This window comes from Lactuca sativa, chromosome 3, assembly GCF_002870075.4.
Source record: "Lactuca sativa cultivar Salinas chromosome 3, Lsat_Salinas_v11, whole genome shotgun sequence".
NCBI classification, from domain to species: domain Eukaryota; kingdom Viridiplantae; phylum Streptophyta; class Magnoliopsida; order Asterales; family Asteraceae; genus Lactuca; species Lactuca sativa.
In genome coordinates, this window is record NC_056625.2 from 259547371 (window position 1) to 259565740 (window position 18370).

General features: G+C 43.4%; 1 protein-coding gene across 1 annotated transcript; it reads left to right on the forward strand.

The window, feature by feature from the left end:
• Window positions 1-416: 416 nt before the first annotated feature.
• Window positions 417-4447, forward strand: LOC111911044 (putative disease resistance protein At3g14460). Its single transcript, XM_023906827.3, has one exon. It carries the CDS (start codon window positions 444-446, stop codon window positions 4278-4280), a length of 3837 nt encoding a protein of 1278 aa, XP_023762595.1. The 5' UTR covers window positions 417-443; the 3' UTR covers window positions 4281-4447.
• Window positions 4448-18370: the final 13923 nt, after the last annotated feature.

An 18370-nucleotide genomic window follows, 5' to 3' on the forward strand; every position in this document is an offset into this window, starting at 1 on the left:
CCTATAGTAGCTAGTGGGAATGTATAACAAAATGTATTATATATAATAAAAATTCCGATCATTAGCATTATGAAAATTGTTAAAACAACGGTTGGATTAATATTCCTGTTTTAATTAATTTCTTGTTAAATAATAGACAATGCTTTAGACTTTCGGATTCAGACATTCTTATCCATTGAAGAATGGTGAAATATAATAAAAAGAATGTCGTGTTCATGGGTAAAGATGAAAGATACAAACTACCTACTCCCATCTTTTATTCATTTATTACCTTATTGGTCAATGGTGTTTCGTATAGTAGTGTTAGGGAGCTTGAATATTCAAATCAATAATAGAAAAACTAACCATACAAATCAATTGCAAAAACCAATATAACCAACAGTTAAAGTGATCATCTTTTATGTTCACCAATTCAAATATATTCTTTCGTATCACCATAATCCATGGCTGAAATCATTATCTCTGCTTTCCTCGCTGTTGCTTTTGAGAAGTTGGCCTCTGCAGCTTTAAAGAAACTTGCTCACTCTGTGGGGATTCAATCCCAGCTGAAGAAATGGGAGAGGTTATTATCGCAGCTCCATGATCTACTTGCAGATGCTTCTCAAAAGGAAATAACTAATAGATCTGTCAAACAGTGGTTAAATAATCTCCAACATTTAGCTTATGACATAGACGACATACTCGATGATTTAGCAACTGAAGCTATGCATCATGAGTTGACCGAAGAATCTGGAACCACCACTAGCAAGGTAAAAAAGCTCATCCCAACTTGTTGCACAAGTTTCTCACCAAGTGCTAGGATGCATGGAAAGTTAAATAAAATCACCATCAAGTTACAAGATCTAGTAGACGAAAATAGTACTCTTGGGTTGACTGTGAAAGATGGAAGGTCAAGAAATACAAATAGAAGATCCCAAACTTCTTTGGTAGATTCATCAAGTATTGTTGGAAGACAAGTTGATAAAGAGGCTTTGCTCCACAAGCTATTGGGGGATGAAGGATGTAAACAAAACTTTAGCATCGTGCCCATTGTTGGCATGGGTGGGGTAGGTAAAACCACTTTAGCTAGACTTTTATATGACGAAAAGCAAGTGAAGGAATATTTTGAACTCAAGGCTTGGGTTTGTGTTTCTGATGAGTTTGATATCTTCAATATAAGCAACATTATTTTTCAATCCATAGTTGGGGAAAACAAGGAGTTTAAGGATTTAAATCTTCTTCAACTAGCTTTAAAAGAGAAACTCTCAATGAAACGATTTCTACTCGTTCTTGATGATGTATGGAGCGAAAGCTATGGTGATTGGGAAATTTTAGCACGACCATTTCTTGTAGGGGCACCGGGAAGTAAAGTTATCATCACAACTCGGAAGTTGTCATTGCTTATGAAACTCGGTTATGATCAACCATATCGTTTATCCTTATTGTCACATGATGATGCTTTATCTTTATTTTGTAAACATGCATTGGATGTAAATAACTTTGATTTACATCCGAAACTTAGACAACATGGTGAAGGTATTGTGAAGAAATGTGATGGTTTGCCTTTGGCTTTGATAGCACTTGGGAGGTTGTTAAGGACAAAAACGGATGAAAAAGAATGGGAGGAGTTGTTGAATAGTGTGATATGGAGGTTAGAAAAGGGTGATGAGATTGTTCCTGCTCTTAGGCTAAGCTACCAAGATCTATCTGCCTCTTTGAAACAGTTATTTGCATATTGTTCCTTATTCCCTAAGGACTACATGTTTGACAAAGAGGAGCTTATTCTTTTGTGGATGGCAGAAGGATTTTTGCACCAATCATTTACCAACAAGTCAACAGAACGCTTGGGTCATGAATATTTTGAAGAGTTGTTATCAAGGTCTTTTTTTCAACAAGCGCGTAATGAGGAATCATTGTTTGTGATGCATGACTTGATGAATGACCTTGCAACATCTGTTGCAGGAGACTTCTTTATACGGATAGACAATGATAATGAGAAAGGTGTCAAGAAGGAAGCTATGGAAAAGTATCGGCATATGTCTTTTATTCGTGAGGAATATATCGTTTACAAGAAGTTCAAGGGATTTGAAAAAGCTAAGAGTCTGAGAACATTCTTATCGGTGTCATTCGAGGTGAAAACATGGTGGCAAAACTTCTACTTCTCTAATAAAATTCTAGTCGATTTCCTCATGGAGTTGCCATTGTTAAGGGTTTTATGTTTGAGAGATTATGAGATAAGCGAGTTACCAGAGTCAATTGGTAGATTAAAGCACTTGCGTTATCTTAATTTATCTCGAACCAGAATCACACATTTGCCTGAAAACGTCTCCAACCTTTATAATTTACAGACACTGATCGTTTCTGGGTGTCGTAATTTGAAAAGGTTGCCCAACAGCTTCCTAAAGCTTAAAAACTTGCGCCATTTTGACATTACAGGTACTCCGCTATTGAATAAAATGCCATTAGGGATCAGTGAGTTGAAAAGCCTACAAACTCTCACCAAGATAGTTATTGGAGGAGATAATGGCTATGCAATAACCGAGCTTAAAAACTTAAAGAATCTACATGGAAAATTTTACATCACAGGGCTAGATCAAGTGCAAACCGCAATTCATGCAGAACAATCTTGCTTATTGGAAAAGAGGTTTAGTGAGTTAAAGCTGGAATGGAATGATGTATGCGATAGCTCTAGGAAGGAAATACTCGATAAAAAGGTCCTTAACGTGTTGAAGCCTCATCAAGATAACTTGAAAAAGCTCAAAATTCTGTCATATCGGGGTGTAGATTTTCCAAATTGGGTGGGGGATTCCTCGTTCCATCGGTTGACTTATGTGTCCATAAGAAACTGTAAAAAATGCATTTCTCTACCACCACTTGGAGATCTACCATCACTTAAGAAGTTGTTTATTCAAGGCATGGATGAGGTGAAAGTAGTAGGTTTGGAGTTATTGGGAACAAGTGTTTCATTCCCTTCACTTGAAATTCTAAGTTTTCGAGATATGCAAGGGTGGGAGATATGGTCAACAAATTCTGTTGTTGTAGATACAATGTTCCCATGTCTTCAAGAGCTTTGCATAGACGATTGTCCTAATTTGGTTGAAATCTCACTTAAGTCACTTCCTAGACTAAATACTCTTAAAATAATCGGGTGTGATAATGTTGTGTTGACAAGTCTAGTTCATGTAGCTTCATCGATCAAGATATTGGAAATGTGGCATATTTTTGGGCTTTCCAATGAGCTTTGGGGAGGTGTTATGAAGTATCTTGGGAACGTTGAAGAAGTAAGAATCAATTGGTGTAACGAAATAAGATACTTGTGGGAATCTGAAGTAGAAGCAAGTAAGTTTCTTGTAAATTTAAGGAAGTTGGTAGTATGTGAATGTGAAAATTTGGAGAGTTTGGGAGAGAATGAGGAGGATAATTGTGGGACCCATCTAACATCTCTTCGGATCTTGGAGGTATCATTTTGTAAAAGTATGGAGCGTTGTAGTTGTCCGGGTAGCATTGAGACCTTGAATATCTCTTCATGTCCTTCATGTAAATCTATGTTCTTCCCAACAGGAGGACAAAAGCTCAAGTCACTTACCATTGATGATTGTCAGAATTTCATGGAAAAAGAATTCATTGGTGGTGGAGGAGGAGGAGGAGAGAAGACTATAATGCTTAGCAATACAAGCATGCCGATACTTGAAGATTTGCAGATAATTTGTTGGCCAAATTTGAAGTCAATCATTGACTTGAGCTACTTCGTTTATCTTACCGAATTGGTTATAGAAGATTGTCCAAATATGGAGTCATTTCCTGACCACGAATTGCCAAATCTCACGTTGTTAAAACTTTTGGTGATAAAAAATTGTCCAAGTACCAATGCTTCCTTTCCTCATGGGCTTTGGCCTCCAAACTTGTGTACTCTCAAAATAGGGGGGTTGAAGAAGCAAATCACAGAGTGGGGTCCACAGAATTTTCCAACCTCACTTGTTGATTTATCATTATGGGGAAGATCATCGGAAGATGTGAGTAATGGCAGTGAATTGTCCCATCTTCTTCCTTCATCCCTTACTTCTTTTGGCATAAACGGATTTGATAAACTAGAATCACTTGCAATGGAACTCCAACATCTCACCTCCCTCCAACATCTCTTCATTCACAAGTGCCCAAAGATGATTCATCTACCAAAAGCATTGTTGCCTTCACTTTTGAGTTTGGACATCTCCGGATGCCCAAATTTGAATGAAATGATTAGTAGAAGAGGCTCTTACAGGCGCCTCATCTCTGGTATCCCCTCAGTCACAACAATATGAAGGTATGCAATAATGCAAACTTTTTTTGTTTAGATAATTGGTATTGTTTTCTCAGTTAACAAATGGTTAATATTATCTTACCTTAACTATGTATTTAATTATAAATTTGTTTGTATCAGTATCTAGCTAATTGTTAACGTAAATATGCTTTTTGACTTGTTGGACGTTAGTATTCTGTTTGTTTGTGAATATGATTAGATATGTCGGTATGGACGGATCTAGTACCATGGACGGCAAAATGAATTTTATTGGTTACCAACTCATATACTTCAAAACTACAAAAATACATTCTTTTTGAATTTCCAAAATAATTGGCGAACTATATGATTGTTATAGAATTTTCCATATTTTAGTATAGTTATACAAACTTAAAAGTGAAATAATTATAATAATAATTTAATAAAGTACATACAATCAATATAAATATGTTAAAATCTGAATTTAAACATCAGTTAACTATAATCATGAAATGCTAACTAGCGGAATATGTTGTATATTGAAAGATCCATTAATTTGACTTGTACTTTCATGCTAACTGGCATGGGATCATGATGATGAAGTGTAGGAATAGTAAGGTAAATTGTAACAAAAGGATAAAAAAAATCAGAATCTATATAAAATTACTTTGTTATATATCACTACAAGAAGATTGGGCAACAGCGGCGACACGTGTCGCCGCTAAAGGTTAGGTGTGTCGCCGCTAATACCTTTAGCGGCGACATGTCGCTGCAAATTCGTCGCCGGTATTGTTTCGTCGCTAATACGCTCAATGTCGCCGCAAATACTAGTAGTCGCCGCTAATGCTATCCGTCGTCGCTAATGCTACTCGTCGCCGCTAATATGTTGTGGCCGCTAATACCATGGGACTAAATTCAACTTATCCAGTTTATTGGGACTAAATTCAACTTGTTTGGATCATCGGGTAAAATTTAGGAAATATTACTTATATGGTAACTATGTTTCAACATCGTTCAAAAAATACCATTCAAGTTTTGTGTATCCAAAAAACACCATCCAAGTAAAGCATGTGTACAAAAAACACAAACGAAATACATTCTTGTTCAAGTTTGACCTTGTGGTAACCGACAATTACCAATAAAAAATAAATAAATGGAAAAAAATAACAAGAAGAAATGACTCAAAGGGGTAACTATGTTTCAAAATCGTTCAAAAAACACCAACCAATTTTGGTATGTTCAAAAAAACATCATCCAAGTAAACTTTTTGTACAAATAACACCAACAAACTATATGTTTTGTTCAAATATTGCATACCGGTAACTGGCTCTTACAGGTTAAATGGTGACTTGGCTTAACTATTATGACATGGCATAATAATTATTGACAAAACAATAAATGATATATTCCTCCTTTAAAAATCGATTGCTCTTCTTCTTCTAAAGTGATGATCTCGAAGTCAAGTCCAAAACCCTAATTCTTGATTTAAGGCAAAAAGGGCTCATGTAACGTCCCAAAATTTAAGACTAAAAATTTCTTTTAATAAAGTATCACTTAAAGTAAAATCATCATTTCAAAACATAAATAGAGTATTAGTTTTCAAAACACATGTTCATTATCAGAGTAAAACATTCCCAGGCTGACTAATCTATGGTGTGTGTCATGCGATCATCCCGAGCTCCATCATCCGCTACCGAAAGTACCTGAAATCAAAACTGAAAGTCGTAAGCACGAAGCTTAGTGAGTTCCCCAAATACCTCATACCATACAGACCATTCATAGCCAAGAGCTATACAGAACCGACTTATCCATAATCAAATAAGGTGCTATGCGCCAAACATAGTCTTGCCATTATGCCACAGGCCGCGCGTGGTCTTTCTGGTCAAGCCTGGGCCGCTCCCTGGGTCTTACAGACAAGTGCCAAGGGCCACCCCCTGGTCTTACAGACATGTGCCAAGGGCCACCCCCTGGTCTTTTATGCAAGTATCACAAAGACAACCGTACATACTACTCTACTTAACTAAACAACATACAGTGTGCCAAAAGCCACCTCCTGGTCTTTCATATATAATAGCAAACAATACGCCAGGAGCCACCTCCGGGTCTTTCATACATATTGCCTAGGGCTAACCCCCCGGGTCTCCCTGTCATCCATAATAACATACTGTGTGCCAGGAGCCACCCCTATTCTTTCATGCATATTGCCTAGGGCTAACCCCCGGGTCTTCCTATCATACATAATAACATACTGTGTGCTAGGAGCCACCCCCTGGTCTTTCATGCATATTTTAAATGGGTCGGCATTGGTGCCTTAGACCCATACAAACAGTGAGGAGACTCACCTCGCACTGCTGAACTCTGCTGATAATCCTCTGGTTGCTGACCGACAACTCTCTGAACTCCTGCCCCACTAGCTCCTCGAGCTACCAATATCAATGCAACCCTTAGAATAACTATCTCCCGAAAGTCAACTAAGTCAACTCAGGTCAAAGTCAAAGTCCTGGTCAAAGTCAACCTTCCAGGTCAACCCTACTCGTCGAGTCACCCTACTGACTCGCCGAGTTCATAAGTCCAGAGTCCTTCCACTTGCGACTCTACTCGCCGAGTCAGTCCATGACTCGCCGAGTCTACCGATTTCCGGGTGCTGACCTGTCCAACTCACCGAGTCTCTAATCGACTCATTGATTCGAATCTAAACTCGAAGGGTTTGGGGTTTCGCGACTTGACTCGCCGATTCCAAGAACAGACTCGCCGAGTCCAAGACAATCTTCATCCAACTCGCCGAGTTGTTCTTCCAACTCGCCGAGTTCATGCCCAACTTCATCCGACTCGACGAGCTTTTCATCCCACTCGTCGAGTTCATCCTCATCTTCAAGCTACTCGTCGAGTCCACTCAAAGGACTCGCCGAGTCTATCCGGTCCTTCATACATGTAGAGGACTTTTGAGTCATGCAGGGGCTCAAATCTGTAGATCTACCCTTCCCAAGCCTATTCCTCACGTAAAGTTGCAAACTTTACGTGTAGAGAAGGAGATCTAAGCGAAATACACCATAAACTAGGGTTTAAGGCCAAGGGGCTTCAACATTGACTCAAGGGCTGATACTTTATGCTTCTCTAGTCCATAACACACTTGGATCTGAAGTAGCAACTCCAGATCCGGCTTCCAACTCAAAAGGGTGCCAAATCATGGCTTAAAAGCCCCAAATCTCACAACCATGGAAGACCTACAGGAGAGAGGGACGACTTATTACCTTCAATTTCAGAAAGGCTCCACAAACTCCAGATCTATAGTCCCTTCTTGCTCCTCCAAGTTCCTTCTTCCTTCTCCAAGCTTTAATGCACCTTCCAAGGCAACAAATGGCTCAATCAAAGGTTATGACGACTAGGGTTTGGTATCCAGGGCTGAAGAGGCAGTAAGGGAACTCTAGGAAGAAGATTAAGACGTTTATATAGGCTCCAAGTCCCGAATTTAGGGTTTTCCACGCACAGACCAGACTCGCTGAGTCACCTTAGCCTACTCGCCGAGTCGATCACTTACTCCTCGGCCCGGATCCCGCTCGGACTCGCCGAGTCCCCCTTTGGACTCGCCGAGTCGACCCCTAAACTTAGGGTTTTCTTTCCTTTCTTGGCCTTCAAAACTTTGGGTGTTAGAACTCTCCCCCACTTAAATTAAACTTCTTCCTCGAAGTTTTCCATGGCCCACCGCCTGCAATCCGCCTTCAATACCCACCAAGAAGGAGAGCTTCTCTGCTTTGATCAAATCAAAAGCCCAGTCAGCCACCAACTCGGTGCAGGTCACGTGTTCACAGCTCTTATTTTTCCAACAGCTAGGCCATCCAAGGGGAGGGATGAACTTCATGTTCCCGAGTTGGAGAGAACAATCCGAACTGAGGCAATCTTTCCGGATTCGCTCCGCAATTATCCCAACACCAACTGCCTACCTCCGCAGGTCGTAAACCTCGCGGTTAAACCTAGGGTCAAACCTGACCCTGAACAACTCAGAAACACAACTTACTCAACCGATAATCCTTCTGGTACTCACCGAGTACTGCACTGAACCTATAGAGGTTCACCCCTTCTTTCCTCACGCGATTCCCTTGCTTTCCCAAGGCGATGCCCCAAAACAACTATCTCCCCTGCCACTGTGAGGATCATATCTTCACCAATCTATTACTCCTGCTACTTCCAGTATGGGTCATTATCGCCAGTATCCACTGGGCATTCTTTCTACTATAATTGGTGTTGAGCACCCCACGACGAACTATCTGAATTTCACCATAGACTGCTTACCAGCACTGCTACTGGCTGGAAATTTCTACTATTCCTTATCTGCCTTCTGGATGAACTGAGACCACCCTGGTCCCTACCAGTCTACCAATATCCAGATTACCGGCTCCCACCGGTCGCTAGCCCCAACTCAACTCCTAGTCGCTCCGAGCGACTTTCGAAGAAACTTCACCAATAACCGCTCAATCCACTCTGCCACTAAATCATACACCTAATACATTCGCCCTAACGAATAGGGACCGATGAATGCTACGGGCCATCCCGTAGTCTTACAACACTTCTACGCTGCCAGCCAACCAAAGCTACGGGCCGCCCCGCAGTCTTGCTAAGCCAGTGCTACGGGCCACACCATAGCCTAACCATACTCACATACGATTGCTGCGGGCCACACCGCAATCTTGCTAATCTAATGCTACGGGCCACACCACAGTCTTACTAATCTAATGCTACGGGCCACACCGCAGTCTTACTAATCTAATGCTATAGGCCACAACGCAGCCTAACCATACTCCCATACGATTGTTGCAGGCCGCACCGCAGTCTTGCTAATCTGATGCTACGGGCCACACCGCAGTCTTACTACACTTCTCTTACTAGTTAGCCACTGATGAATGCTACGGCCATCTGGTAGTATGACAACACCTTTCCCCACCGACTAGCTGCTAGTGGATGCTACGACTATCCCACAGTTGATCATACAGCACAATCGAGTACTCCCAGGTGATACTCATGTCCCAAAAGGAACTCCCAACTGATTCCTATGTAATCCGCAACCAAAAACTTCGAGAATGAGGTCTCACAATTGGCAAGTTTTCCCAACTTCCATCTTACACTATCCTCCAATCATATAGTCACCTGAGCCGTCTTTCTTCCTAACAGGAGAGCGAAACTTAACCTAGTTTCGAAACCCCCTCTACTCCCATAACCTGATTGTTTCTCCCCCACTTAGCCTTAGCTAAATCCTTACTGCCTGCGAAAACCCAAAGATTTTCCATTCCTTCCTTCCTTACTCGACAGGCATGATAACCACCATCGCCCTATCCCTGCTAGCGATCCGTCTCTAGCCCACTCCAACTACCGAGATGATACTGAACACTTTGAACCCGAAGTGAAAGGTGACCTACACTAGCTACTAATAGCTCCTGGTATGCAATTGGCATATGACAATTCCAAAATACAATCCACACACAAGCAAAGAGACAAATCATACATAAAATCGCCTGAGTCCAGGGTAAAAACTTCCCTAATTTACCTAGGAATGAAAATAGCCATAGATACATACCTGCAACATTTCTTCCTGTAATCCAGATCTTCCGCATCTGTCAATGCATGGCTCTACCCTCTCGCCCATCCGTAATCCTCATAGTCGCTGGGGCAGGCGCACTCCCTGCTCCTCCCCTCATCATCGGGCAGTCGGTCCTCTTGTGGCCCACCTGATTGCAGTGAAAACATAATGGGCATGCCCCCCGTGGGCAGTCCCTGCTGACGTGACCATCACTGCCACACTTGTAGCAGTCGGAACCCCTGGAACGACACACTCCCTCGTGCGGTTTCCCGCACGTGCTGCACTGACTTCGGCCCTGTCAAACCACTAATCGCTGATCTGAAGTCTTGGGTCTCTTCCCGGGACCCTCCAATGTGAATGTCTGATCTGACTTCCTCTTTGCAATGTGCTCCAGATCGATCTCCCTCTCCCTAGCTCTGGCAATCATAGAGTCCAGGGTCGGGCATGCCGAGAAGCTGACATGCTCCCGAATCTCCACTCTCAACATGTCATGATAGCCGGTCCTCTACATCTCATCATCCCCTGCATACTGAGGAACTAATATGGCCCTCTCCCGAAACTTGGCGGTAATCTCCGCCACCGACTCTGTCGTCTGTCTCATGTCTAGGAATTCTCTGGCCAGCTGCTGAAGTTCCACTGTCGGCGCAAACTCCGCCCTAAACCTGGTCATGAAATCTGACCAGGTCATAATCTCGACAACCGAGGCTCCCAATGATTCTCCAACTGACTCCCACCAATCTCTAGCTCTGTCTCTCAAACATGCCGCCGCAAATCGGACCTTCGACCCATCCGGGCAGAAGCTCGTCAACTGTGCAGACTCAATGTCTGCGATCCATCTCCTGGCAGCAATGGGGTTCTTCACCCCGTGAAAATCCAGTGCACCACACCCTCTGAAGTCCTTGAAGGACAGCGTGCGCGTACTTGCCTGGCCAGACGCCAAATCACTCCTGAAAGCTCGGAGGCGATCCTCCATCAGCTCAATGATCCCCTCCTTGATCGACCCGAAAATGACCGGGGTCGCCTCAAGGATGCCTCTCGTAATCTCAGAGGCGATGAACTCGCGCAACCCATCATCAACTGGTTCGGATCCCGCGCCCGAACCTGATCCTGAACCGGATCCTGACCCGCCCACTGGTCTCTCTCGCAACGTCACCATGCTGAAAATATAACACAACCACTATTAGAATATTGATCACTACTGCGAGGCCAAACACACGCACTACCAGGTTCCCAGTCTTGTCTCGGCCCTTCTTGAATCGAGTACGGATCCTCTGCTTTCAGTAGTACGGACCCATACTACCTTCCACATTTATCCATACTTTCCTCAAGAACTGCTTTGACTCCACCAGGTCCCTTTCTACTAATTCTGCTTCCAACACTACCTCATCCTAGGCTGACCCTAGGGAAACCTCTGACTCAACTCAAACCAGTCCTCAGCTGCTGAAGGCTTCCTTGCGATGCCAATTAGCCATCACCTGGATACCATCACATGTGACGAGGCTCAGATAATCCTTCGAGTAAAAGACTCGTCCCTACAACGGTTAGACTCAAACGAGAGCTGCGCAATAGGGCCAAGTCCAGCACTCTGAGATTATTCAACCCTGATCACATGTGACGCGGCGTATCAACTTAATGGCTAACTCCTATCACTCAAAATCCCACAATGCACAAAGCAAGCAGCATTCAGACAAAGGGGAAAATCTAACCACAACATACTCAAGCAATCATACACATATAGTGAAAATCTGAACTAGCATGCAACACAAAGTCATAACTCAGGCATAACCTAAACAGGCTATCCTACTACTGTCTAATCAGCTCTACTATGCAGCTCAAAAGCACAAATAACAGGCACATAAGGCATCATACCTAGATCCTTAGTCCTATTCTAGCATGTTGTTCTATTAACTGATAATCAAAACATAGACTTGTATGGGTATTTTGGGGTACTTACTTGAGCTCGGCTGATTGCATGCACCACATCTCTTCCACATCTGTCAATGCATGGCTCTACCCTCTCGCCCATCTATAATCCTCATAGTCGTTGGGGCAGGCGTACTCCCTACTCCTCCCCTCATCATCGGGCAGTCGGTCCTCTTGTGGCCCACCTGATTGCAGTGAAAACATAATGGGCTTGCCCCCCGTGGGCAGTCCCTGCTGACGTGACCATCACTTCCACACTTGTAGCAGCCGGAACCCCTGGAACGACACACTCCCTCGTGCGGTATCCCGCGCGTGCTGCACTAACTTCGGCCCTGCCGACCCGCTAATCGCTGATCTGAAGTCTTGGGTCTCTTCCCGGGACCCTCCAATGTGAATGTCTAATCTGACTTCCTCTTTGCAATGTGCTCCAGATCATTCTCCTCTCCCTAGCTCTGGCAATCATAAAGTCCAGGGTCAGGCATGCCGAGAAGCTGACATGCTCCCGAATATCCGCTCTCAACATGTCATGATAGCGGGTCCTCTGCATCTCATCATCCCCTGCATACTGAGGAACTAATAGGGTCCTCTCCCGAAACTTGACGGTAATCTCCGCCACCGACTCTGTCGTCTGTCTCATGTCTAGGAATTCTCTGGCCAGCTGCTGAAGTTCCACTGCCGGCGCAAACTCCGCCCTAAACCAGGTCACGAAATCTGACCAGTTCATAGTCTCGACGACCGAGGCTCCCAATGAGTCTCCAATTGACTCCCACCAATCTCTAGCTCTGTCTCTCAAACATGCCGCCGCTAAGCGGACCTTCGACCCATCCGGGAAGAAGCTCGTCAACTGTGCAGACTCAATGTCTGCGATCCATCTCCAGGCAGCAATGGGGTTCTTCACCCCATGAAAATCCGGCGCACCACACCCTCTGAAGTCCTTGAAGGACAACGTGCGCGTACTTGCCTGGCCAGACGCCAAATCACTCCTGAAAGCTCGGAGGCGATCCTCCATCAGCTCAATGATCCCCTCCTTGATCGAACTGAAAATGACCGGGGTCGCCTCAAGGATGCCTCTCATAATCTCAGATGCGATGAACTCGCGTAACCCATCATCAACTGGTTCGGATCCCACGCCCGAACCTGATCCTGAACCGGATCCTGACCCGCCCACTGGTCTCTCTCGCAACGTCACCATGCTGAAAATATAACACAACCACTATCAGAATATTGATCACTGCTGCGAGGCCAAACACACGCAATTCCAGGTTCCCAGTCTTGTCTCGGCCCTTCCCGAATCGAGTACGGATCCTCTGCTTTCAGTAGTACACGCCCATACTACCCTCCACATCTATCCGTACTTTCCTCAAGAACTGCTTTGACTCCACCAGGTCCCTTTCTACTAATTCTGCTTCCAGCACTACCTCATCCTAGGCTGACCCTAGGGAAACCTCTGACTCAACTCAAACCAGTCCTTAGCTGCTGAAGGCTTCCTCGCGATGCCAATTAGCCATCACCTGGATACCATCACATGTGACGAGGCTCAGATAATCCTTCGAGTAAAAGACTCGTCCCTACAACGGTTAGACTCAAATGAGAGCTGCGCAATAGGGCCAAGTCCAGCACTCTGAGATTATTCAACCCTGATCACATGTGACGCGGCGTATCCACTTAATGGCTAACTCCCATCACTCAAAATCCCACAATGCACAAAGCAAGCAGCATTCAGACAAAGGGGAAAATCTAACCACAACATACTCAAGCAATCATACACATATAGCAAAAATCTGAACTAGCATGCAACACAAAGTCATAACTCAGGCATAACCTAAACAGGCTATCCTACTACTGTCTAATCAGCTCTACTATGCAGCTCAAAAGCACACATAACAGGAACATAAGGCATCATACCTAGATCCTTATTCCTATTCTAGCATGTTGTTCTATTAACTGATAATCAAAACATAGACTTGTATGGGTATTTTGGGGTACTTACTTGAGCTCGGCTGATTGCATGCACCACACCTCTTTTCTCTTTTCAAAGTTCCTCTCTTTTGAATTCTTTTTGCTTTTCTAAAACCGTTTTCTTCCTCAAACTCTCTTTTTCAAAACTACATTTTATTTTGAAAACTCTTATACCAATCCCTCAGTTTGAGTTCAGACATTCTCGAGAGCATGTCCGAATCCCTCAAACCAAGGCTCTGATACCAACTTGTAACGTCCCAAAATTTAAGACTAAAAATTTCTTTTAATAAAGTATCACTTAAAGTAAAATCATCATTTCAAAACATAAACAGAGTATTAGTTTTCAAAACACATGTTCATTATCAGAGTAAAACATTCCCAGGCTGACTAATCTATGGTGTGTGCCATGCGATCATCCCGAGCTCCATCATCCGCTACCGAAAGTACCTGAAACCAAAACTGAAAGCCGTAAGCACGAAGCTTAGTGAGTTCCCCAAATACCTCATACCATACAGACCATTCATATCCAAGAGCTTTACATAACCGACTTATCCATAATAAAATAAGGTGCTATGTGCCAAACATAGTCTTGTCATTATGCCACGGGCCGCGTGTGGTCTTTCTGGTCAAGCCTGGGCCGCTCCCTGGGTCTTACAGACAAGTGCCAAGGGCCACCCCCTGGTCTTACAGACATGTGCCAAGGGCCACCCCCTGGTCTTTTATGCAACTATCACAAAGACAACCGTACATACTACTCTACTTAACTAAACAACATACAGTGTGCCAGAAGCCACCTCCTGGTCTTCCATATATAATAGCAAACAATGCGCCAGGAGCCACCTCCGGGTCTTTCATACATATTGCCTAGGGCTAACCCCCCGGGTCTCCCTGTCATCCATAATAACATACTGTGTGCCAGGAGCCACCCTTGTTCTTTCATGCATATTGCCTAGGGCTAACCCCCGGGTCTTCCTATCATACATAATAACATACTATGTGCCAGGAGCCACCCCCTGGTCTTTCATGCATATTCTAAATGGGCCGACATTGGTGCCATAGACCCATACAAACAGTGAGGAGACTCACCTCGCACTGCTGAACTCTGCTGATAATCCTCTGGTTGCTGACCGACAACTCTCTGAACTCCTGCCCCACTAGCTCCTCGAGCTACCAATATCAATGCAACCCTTAGAATAACTATCTCCCGAAAGTCAACTAAGTCAACTCAGGTCAAAGTCAAAGTCCTGGTCAAATTCAACCTTCCAGGTCAACCCTACTCGTCGAGTCACCCTACTGACTCGCCGAGTTCATAAGTCCAGAGTCCTTCCACTTGCGACTCTACTCGCCGAGTCAGTCCATGACTCGCCGAGTCTACCGATTTCCGGGTCCTGACCTGTCCAACTCACCGAGTCTCTAATCGACTCACTGATTCGAGTCTAAACTCGAAGGGTTTGGGGTTTCGCGAATTGACTCGCCGAGTCCAAGAACAGACTCGCCGAGTCCAAGACAATCTTCATCCAACTCGCCGAGTTGTTCTTCCAACTCGCCGAGTTCATGCCCAACTTCATCCGACTCGACGAGCTTTTCATCCCACTCGTCGAGTTCATCCTCATCTTCAAGCTACTCGTCGAGTCCACTCAAAGGACTCGCCGAGTCTATCCGGTCCTTCATACATGTAGAGGACTTTTGAGTCATGCAGGGGCTCAAATCTGTAGATCTACCCTTCCCAAGCCTATTCCTCACGTAAAGTTGCAAACTTTACGTGTAGAGAAGGAGATCTAAGCGAAATACACCATAAACTAGGGTTTAAGGCCAAGGGGCTTCAACATTGACTCAAGGGCTGATACTTTATGCTTCTCTAGTCCATAACACACTTGGATCTGAAGTAGCAACTCCAGATCCGGCTTCCAACTCAAAAGGGTGCCAAATCATGGCTTAAAAGCCCCAAATCTCACAACCATGGAAGACCTACAGGAGAGAGGGACGACTTATTACCTTCAATTTCAGAAAGGCTCCACAAACTCCAGATCTATAGTCCCTTCTTGCTCCTCCAAGTTCCTTCTTCCTTCTCCAAGCTTTAATGCACCTTCCAAGGCAACAAATGGCTCAATCAAAGGTTATGACGACTAGGGTTTGGTATCCAGGGCTGAAGAGGCAGTAAGGGAACTCTAGGAAGAAGATTAAGACGTTTATATAGGCTCCAAGTCTCGAATTTAGGGTTTTCCACGCACAGACCAGACTCGCCGAGTCACCTTGGCCTACTCGCCGAGTCGGTCACTTACTCCTCGGCCCGGATCCCGCTCGAACTTGCCGAGTCGACCCCTAAACTTAGGGTTTTCTTTCCTTTCTTGGCCTTCAAAACTTTGGGTGTTACAGGTCATTTACCCCTGCCTCAATAGGCCTTCCTCCCCCTAAGGCCCAAATCCATAAAAAGCCCAAAAAGGCATCCAAGCCCAACTACAAGGCCTTTAAGGCCCAATATGGCCCAAGAACCCCCAACATGGCCTTAAGCCCAAAAAATGACCTGCTACAATCAGGTGGACCCAGGGCCTAACTTAAACAAGTTCATGCATACCCCATCATAGTCCCTTTAATGAACATGATTTGAATACAAGTATTAACAAAGGTATTAAATATATGTTGAAAGTTTGTATGTGAGTTATATATTTATTATCTGTAAATATGTGATATATGCATATTTGATGATACACTATGCGAACCAGACATGGTTCTATATGTGTTAAGATGTATTTACATGATAATAATAGTAGAAGTATTATAAATGAGATGAGAAATGTATCTTAATACTAAATACTCTGTGTAAAATATTACACTAAATTAGGATAGTGTTGCCGAAACAGAGTTAGCATTGAAAGTTGATTATAAGTGGTGGGATGTCAATTCCACCAAACAAATTACACCCTTTGTTTGCAAATAAAACGTAATATAATGGTAAAAAGGGGTATCGATCCCCGGGGAAAGGGTTGTATTCAATCACCAATCCAATAGAACTACTAAAAATAAACTAACTAACTAGAGTTAAACTAAAAGGGGGTGTTGTGATTGCTTGAACATTTGTGTGTTTATCATTAGGATTCAACATGAAGCTTATCGTTCATCCCAAATTGGTTATAGCAATCATGAAGCATGATATGCCAAGATTCCTCATAAGTAGTATGGAAGTTGGGGAAGCCCACAACACACCTTCTTAATCAAAATCAAATATCCAATTGAAGCAATTGAACCCAATAAATTAATTAGCCTTAAGAATGAAGGAATCCCCAATTCCTAGAGGATGTATATGCTTACACATCAATAAAGGAGCTAGATTCATAAGCTAGAGATGATTTCTACCATCATAAAGTTCTAAGTAAATTCAATGATTCAATGCAAAACAAAAGAAATAAACCAACAATTTCTCATTCAAGTACCAATCTCATGATCTAAGTATCAAACATGCATCAGAAATATGAACTAGAATCATAAACATGAAATAATTGATAATCAAACATGAATCCTTCAAAACCCACAAACATCCAAGAGTTTTTAGCCCAAGTTAACCAAAATAAAGAGTTTAGCCACTCATGGTAATAGAATAACAACTACAAAAGTCTAATTGCATAAAGAAACTACCAAACACTTGGAAATATGAGAAGAAATTAGTTTCAAGCTCCAAAAATCGCTCCTCCTGGTCTCCAATGGTGTAAAAATGAAGTGATTGCTGAACGATCTGTGACAACCGTCAAATTCTGGTGAATTCAAAGTCAAGTAAAGTCAACAAGCCAAACCGGTCAACTCAACTAACCCTTGTGTACTAGGGCTTACGCTATGTAATTTCTAAACAACTTGCTATTCTAATGAGAGATCATAAATCGAAAAGTACGTATATCTAGATCTCCTTAACCTAAAACTGTGGTAAGTGACGAGCCAAACCGATAAAACAATGTTGCATACTCGTCGGGAATGTGTAAGATCCTTAAACAAAGCTTAACAGGGTTTACGGACCTTGCATTGCGAAGCCGGACACTCAAAAAGGTCACAAACGAAACGTCTCTCAGTCGTTTTCACTCTATCTCTCTTTATCAAGAATCTCTCCCCAATCTCTCTCTATATAAGAAATCTCTCCAAGAATGTGAAATCTCTCCCAAATCTCTCTTTGTATGAGAAATCTCTCTAAGAATGTGAAATCTCTCCCAAATCTATCTTTGTATGATAAATCTCTCCAAGAATGTGAAATCTCTCCCAAATCTCTCTCAAAAGCTTCCGTAACTTTTTGAAGTCATTCGGGTCATTCCGACCCTTAATCGGGTCAAAAACGGCTTGAAACGTGGTAAAAACGAGTAAAATAGGCTTAAGGACCCGAAACCCCTCTTAAGGACCCGAAACCCCTCTTAGGGACCGAACCCTCCTGAGCCTAACCCTCCTGAAGCGAACCCTCCTGAGCCGAACCCGAAGCTACTGTTCATTCGGTCTATTTCGCTTCTTACTTCCGAGACCGAAACTTGCGAACCAAAAGGTCCCATCGGACCGAACGTGCTAAGAGCCGAAACTTCCCGGACCGAACCCGAAGGTCCTCATGGACCCGAACCTTGCATGTGAACCGAAACCGGGCCTCCCCTTTCGCTTCCTTCTGCCTCGCCTAACTTCAAACCCAGCATCAGAAGGGACCGAACCTTCGG